Source organism: Protomyctophum parallelum (assembly GCF_964188405.1).
Source record: "Protomyctophum parallelum genome assembly, chromosome: 2".
Classification (NCBI taxonomy): domain Eukaryota; kingdom Metazoa; phylum Chordata; class Actinopteri; order Myctophiformes; family Myctophidae; genus Protomyctophum; species Protomyctophum parallelum.
The window spans coordinates 2,900,464-2,907,649 of NC_139699.1; the positions used below are offsets into that span (position 1 = coordinate 2,900,464).

The 7,186-nt window shown below is 41.8% G+C and overlaps 1 protein-coding gene across 1 annotated transcript; it reads left to right on the plus strand.

The window, feature by feature from the left end:
* Positions 1-209: 209 nt before the first annotated feature.
* LOC310877203 (dual specificity tyrosine-phosphorylation-regulated kinase 2-like) lies at positions 210-2,024 on the plus strand (the record flags this gene model as incomplete). Its single annotated transcript, XM_083790979.1, has 1 exon — positions 210-2,024. One exon carries the CDS (start codon positions 210-212, stop codon positions 2,022-2,024), a length of 1,815 nt encoding a protein of 604 aa, XP_083647105.1.
* Positions 2,025-7,186: the final 5,162 nt, after the last annotated feature.

Here is a 7,186-nt window from a genome sequence, read left to right on the forward strand (position 1 = left end):
GACGTCACACACAACAGAAATTGCTGTAGAACTGTAGAGTATAATTACTAAGTAGACCTCTGTTATATCTCTGTCTGTAACAGTACACCATGGCCCCATGGCGTAAGCCAAGGCAGGGCAAAACAATTGCCTTTTTGAATGGCACATTTCAAAAAGGCAATTCAAAGGGGGGAATTCAGATCAACATTAATGGACTGTACGACTTGTCCATGACAACAGACCACCTCCTCGAAGAAGATGCAGGTGTCAACGACAGTCCGTCTGAGCTACCCCCCATGACTAAACACACGGTGGTGGATCGGGAGGTAACAGTGCGAGAAGATGGTCAACAACTTACGGTTAACCACCGAAATGGAGACCACAGTTACTGCACTACTACCATGGCTAACACCCAAAGCAAAGGGACCACTGGTCAAGCACTAGGTAAGTACACCACCCCTGTGGTGAGAAGGACCTCTGGTAAAGCACAGACCCCGACTAAACCCTCCACCGTGTCCAGCCTGCCCAAGGACCGCAGTGTGGTCAGCATGGGCTCCAGCGGCTGGTCGTCTGGTCCCCATGGAACTGGGAACAGAGGCAACTGCATGGTCACAGGTGTCAACCTCGCCAAACCACTGACTCCAGAGCAAACTCTCAGGTTGCACGGCCCCAAGCTGACCCCCTTGGAGCAGACGGAGGTATACTTATACCCGGACGTCTATTTCTGGGGAACCAGCGCCAAGAAGAACAGGCCCGTCACTGCTGGTGGCAACAACTGCGGTTATGATGACACCGATGCTCACTACATCCACATCCCGAATGACCACCTGGCCTACCGCTATCAGTTCATTGAGGTGATTGGTAAGGGCAGCTTCAGTCAGGTGGCCAAGGTGTACGACCACAAGCTGCAGCAGTTCGTGGCCCTGAAGATGGTGCGCAACAAGGAGGACTCCCACCGGCTGCTGCAGGAGGAGATCCGCCTCCTGGAGTACCTGCGCAAGCAGGACCATAATGGTACCATGAACGTAGTCCACATGCTCGAGACCTTTGTGTTCCGCAAGCACATCTGCGTAACGTTTGAACTGCTGAGCAAGAACCTGAACGAGCTCATTAGGATCAACAAGGGCTTCAGCCTGCCGCTGGTCAGGAAGTTCTCTTACTCCATCCTGCAGTGTCTGGAGGCGCTGAGCAGACACAAGATCATCCATTGTGACCTCAAGCCTGATAACATCCAGCTCAAACAGGAAGGACACAGCGACCTCAAGGTGATTGACTTTGGCTCCAGCTGTTTCGAACACACTGGATGTAAGCTGTCTCAAATGTCTTACATCCAGTCTCGTTATTACCGTGCCCCGGAGGTGATCCTTGGCGCTGGCTACGGCCTGCCCATCGACATGTGGAGCTTCGGCTGCATAGTGGCTGAGTTGCTGACGGGCTACCCGCTGTTCCCTGGTGAGGATGAAGGCGACCAGCTGGTCTGTATCATGGAGCTACTGGGCATGCCCCCGCAAAAGGTCCTGGAGAAGGCTAAGCGGGCGAAGAACTTCATCAACTCCATGGGCCACCCACGCTACTGCGGCGTCAAAACAGTGTCTGGGGGAAGAACCGTGCTCATGGGGTCACGCTCTTCCCTAGGCAAGATGAGAGGCCCCCCAGGGAGCAAAGCATGGAGAGCTGCACTCAAGGATTACGAGGACCCCACCTTTATTGACTTCATAAAGAGGTGTCTGGACTGGGACCCCTCATCACGCCTCACGCCCAGGCAAGCCCTGAACCACCCCTGGCTTTACCATCGAATGACCAAGCCCTTCCCTGGGGCCCAAACAGCGAAGAGGAACCCAGGGTACCAAACCCCCCCCTACTTGAAGCCACAGGCCGCTTTCTCTCATGCATTACCTGTGATGCAGAGTGACACTGGCCGTATTGCATGGTCATCGAATAAACGCCCCCGCGATGATGTGGAAGCTGAGGAGGGTGTGAGAGGATTTGACTACAAAGGCCGAAAACTCTGCAGGAGACAGGAGACAATAGCAACACATCTATGACCAGTGGTTTTCAAAGTAGGGGCTATAGTCCGACTGATTACTAACATTATCACAGACCTAACCCTAATCTCAGTCTAAACCAGCCACTAACCTCAGTCTAAACCTTATGGGCAGTCCCCACCAGGGGGCCCCCGGGGGGAATCAGTAGAGGAAAATTAAAAATAAATACATTATATAGTTATCACATTATTAAAAATATACTGTTTTCAATGAAATTCCTAAAATTGCTATGCATCTCTGTTTTGGCCATTGTCTTTGTCAATTGACATTTTAACAATTTTCAAACATTTAAAAAAAAGTCCACACTAGAAATAATAGCAGCTTGTAGATCTGCTATGTGTGTGTGTTTTTTTTTTTATCAGTTTGATGCAACTCTGGTTGCATGCAGCTGGGTTACAGCCTGTTCTGTATGCCTGCATCTCCACACTAGGAATGGCATTTTTCTTTACAAGGTGCTTTGGTCTTTCCCCCTACTCCCTTTGGCTAGCAGTAATAGTCCTTGGTTGTCTGAATTGGTTGCTGGCACAGTGGCACTGCAGACCTGATGGTTCGGATTCAGCTCCATTTTCAGCACAAGCCAGTGTTGTCATTATGGTTCGAAGGTAGTAGATGGAGTGCATTGTTGCCCTTCATTTTGTATGCACACATTTATTAGAGAGATTACTTCCGCACACCCGGTTTAATTTTACAGCAACCTGTGCGTATAGGTCCTGACTCCTGGCAGAGCAGCAAACGTTTTGTGTCAAATGCACACATTTGAAATGTGCAAAATGAACCATTATTTTTTGTTTGCGATACAAGAAACACAATATGACGGCCCAAAATAACAACAGAGTTGGCTCTATGCGAGCAGTCTCCCCTCTCTGTTTGATGTATCTGTATTCCTCTGTGTAGGCTACTTACTCTCTTGCTCAAATAAATAGGGACAGCCATTGTTTTCAAATGCTAATAATTACTCTATATGCAGGTGAATATACTGATGTGAGTCCAGAACCTCTGCCCCCCTTCCAGCAACACTACATGGGATGTCAGAGAGAGAGGTGCTCCAGAGAACCACAGACAGAGATGTACACTATACTGTACATCTTTGGGATTAAAAAGAAGCCTGGTAACTAATGGACCCAAATCACAGTTTTACCTTTTAACTACGGTAGGTATTTTCTTAATAATAAAATTGTTTTTGTTTCGTGAACCGACTGAGTATCTCAAGCGCTATATAAATCTACGGGGGCGGGCTCCATGAAGTAGCCTTGCCAAGCCATGAGGCCCATAGGGCAGGAGCCTATCTCTGTAGTGTGAGGCAGCTTGATGTACAAGTACACCCCCCTGGACATGACGCTAGTTTGAAGACTTACCCCCAATCCAACCCTTGATGCTGAGTGCCAAGCAGGGAGGCACTGAGTCCCATTTTTTAGAGTCTTTTGGTATGACACTGAAGGCTCATACATAGTCTGGATTTTCGGTGGTGGGGTGACCACCGAACTACAACATGACGTCACAAGCCGCGGTGAAGAGCAAACCACCGCCACCGCTCCAGCCCTTCTCTCTGTTTTTACTCACCACCGCTCAACGTTATTTCAGCTCCGGTGGTCAGCTCACCACCGGAGCGGTGGTCACCTCACCACTGAAAATCCAGACTATGAATAGGCCTTTAGTCACTGAGTCACATTTTTGAGAGTCGTTGGTATGACCCGGCCGGGGATCGAACCCTGACCTCCCAGTCTCAGGGCGGACACTCTAACCACAAGGCCACTGAGCTGGTGGGCTCCTGAAGAGCCTTCCATCAGGCATTGCAGGATCTGATCTGGAACCAATTCGCTTCCATTCGGGTCCATTTGGTTCCATTTGTACACTCCGAGTTACAGACCCATAAGGGTCCATTTGGTTCCAAACTATAATTTAGCTGTGGACCCCCTGGAACTCCCTCAAGGACCCCTGGGGGTCCCCGGACCCCACTTTGGGAACCACTGACCTAAAGGACCATTCATCTCATTTGGAGTGTTGCAGGCTTTCTGCTTCTGCAGATTCTTTCTCATAGTTTAATATTGAAAAAGGGTGTTTTCCCCTTTACGTAATAGAGATCACAAGGCAGCTTATTAGTGTGGTTGCCTATCAGGGCAACCAGACTATAGTAATTGCCTGACTTTTAGCAACCCCAAAAGGTTTTAGTTTTTATTAATCTTCCCTTTGTGAGGTCATGTGGGTCAGTCATCATCATACTGTACTAATAGCAACCACACTTTTCTAGTTAAATTATAACAGCAATGTAAGTGTTCATAGTCATATTGTTGTACTATAAATAAATTATAACAGCAATGTAGTGTTCATAGTCATGTTGTTGTACTATAAATAAATTATAACAGCAATGCAGTGTTCATAGTCATATTGTTGTACTATAAATAAATTATAACAGCAATGTAGTGTTCATAGTCATATTGTTGTACTATAAATAAATTAGAAAGAAGAAAAAAAAGGGCCCCTTTTTTCTTTTTCTTTTTTTTCTAATTATTTGGTAGCACTTTACAATAATGACCCGTTATAAAGCATTTATAAACGTTTATAAGCAGTTTGTAGACTATTAACAAATCATTATTAACCTGTTTGTTGACATTCGTAAATGATTATTAAAACCGTTATAACTATGGTTACAAATCATTTATAAGGTATTAGTAAGTAGTAAACTATTCATTAATAAGCCATTTATATACATCTGTAAATGATTATTAAATCATTTATAATGACCCCATGATAAAGCATTTATAAACGTTTATAAGCAGTTTGTAGACTATTAACAAATCATTAACAACCTGCTTGTTTACATTTGTAAATGATTACTAAAACCTTTATAACAAATTTACAAATAATTTATAAAGTATTAGTAAGTAGTAAAACTATTCATGAATAAGCCATGTATAATACATCTGTAAATGATTATTAAATCATTTGTAACTGATGTTATATAATATATACAAGCTATTTGTATATTTGGGAAATGTGTTTGTTCATGTTTAACATATACTTTGTAAAACATTCCTAAAATATCTATAAATCCTTAGTACATGTTATTAAGTGGAGGAGGACAGTCATACTCGGATACGAGTGACCGCCGATGATGATGAAAGTGACGACAGTTCATCATTTACAACTGTCTGTTAATGTTTGTTCATGTTTAACATATGCTTTGTAAAACATTCCTAAAACATATATAAATCCTTAGTACATGTTATTAAGGTCCCTATAGTAAAGTGACGACAGTTCATAATTTACAACTGTCTGTTAATGTTTGTTCATGTTTAACATATGCTTTGTAAAACATTCCTAAAACATATATAAATCATTAGTACATGTTATTAAGGTCCCTATAGTAAAGTGACGACAGTTCATAATTTACAACTGTCTGTTAATGTTTGTTCATGTTTAACATATGCTTTGTAAAACATTCCTAAAACATATATAAATCCTTAGTACATGTTATTAAGGTCCCTATAGTAAAGTGACGACAGTTCATCATTTACAACTGTCTGTTAATGTTTGTTCATGTTTAACCCAACATCATTTTATGTTGAAGATGTTGTGTTGCATTGTGGGTAATCCTCAGTACAGAGGAACTCCATACTGAGGGTAAGATGGTCTCCTGTTTGCTCAGGCACAAACAAATTAATTACAAACATCTAAGCTTCATATAAGTGGCCAGATATGCACTCATGTTTACATAGTGTTATTCAGTAACATTCGTTTTTGTATGTCATGGTATCATATGACATTGTTTATTTAATTGTTTGAAAAACGGTTAGCATGTTAGCTAGCTGTTAGCACAGCTGTTAGCTGTGCTGTGTAGCCTGTGTTACATGAGAATTCACTGACACTTCATGTAAGTGAATTCTCAAAAACGAATGTTACTGAATAACACTATGTAAACATGAGTGCATATCTGGCCACTTATATGAAGCATAGATGTTTGTAATTAATTTGTTTGTGCCTGAGCAAACAGGAGACCATCTTACCCTCAGTATGGAGTTCCTCTGTACTGAGGATTACCCACAATGCAACACAACATCTTCAACATAAAATGATGTAGGGTTAAACATGAACAAACATTAACAGACAGTTGTAAATTATGAACCCTACATAATTTTATGTTGAAGATGTTGTGTTGCATTGTGGGTAATCCTCAGTACAGAGGAACTCCATACTGAGGGTAAGATGGTCTCCTGTTTGCTCAGGCACAAACAAATTAATTATAAACATCTAAGCTTCATATAAGTGGCCAGATATGCACTCATGTTTACATAGTGTTATTCAGTAACATTCGTTTTTGAGAATTCACTTACATGGAGTGTCAGTGAATTCTCATGTAACACAGGCTACACAGCACAGCTAACAGCTGTGCTAACAGCTAGCTAACATGCTAACCGTTTTTCAAACAATTAAATAAACAATGTCATATGATACCATGACATACAAAAACGAATGTTACTGAATAACACTATGTAAACATGAGTGCATATCTGGCCACTTATATGAAGCTTAGATGTTTGTAATTAATTTGTTTGTGCCTGAGCAAACAGGAGACCATCTTACCCTCAGTATGGAGTTCCTCTGTACTGAGGATTACCCACAATGCAACACAACATCTTCAACATAAAATGATGTTGGGTTAAACATGAACAAACATTAACAGACAGTTGTAAATGATGAACTGTCGTCACTTTACTATAGGGACCTTAATAACATGTACTAAGGATTTATATATGTTTTAGGAATGTTTTACAAAGCATATGTTAAACATGAACAAACATTAACAGACAGTTGTAAATTATGAACTGTCGTCACTTTACTATAGGGACCTTAATAACATGTACTAAGGATTTATATATGTTTTAGGAATGTTTTACAAAGCATATGTTAAACATGAACAAACATTAACAGACAGTTGTAAATTATGAACTGTCGTCACTTTACTATAGGGACCTTAATAACATGTACTAAGGATTTATATATGTTTTAGGAATGTTTTACAAAGCATATGTTAAACATGAACAAACATTAACAGACAGTTGTAAATGATGAACTGTCGTCACTTTCATCATCATCGGCGGTCACTCGTATCCGAGTATGACTGTCCTCCTCCACTTAATAACATGTACTAAGGATTTATAGAT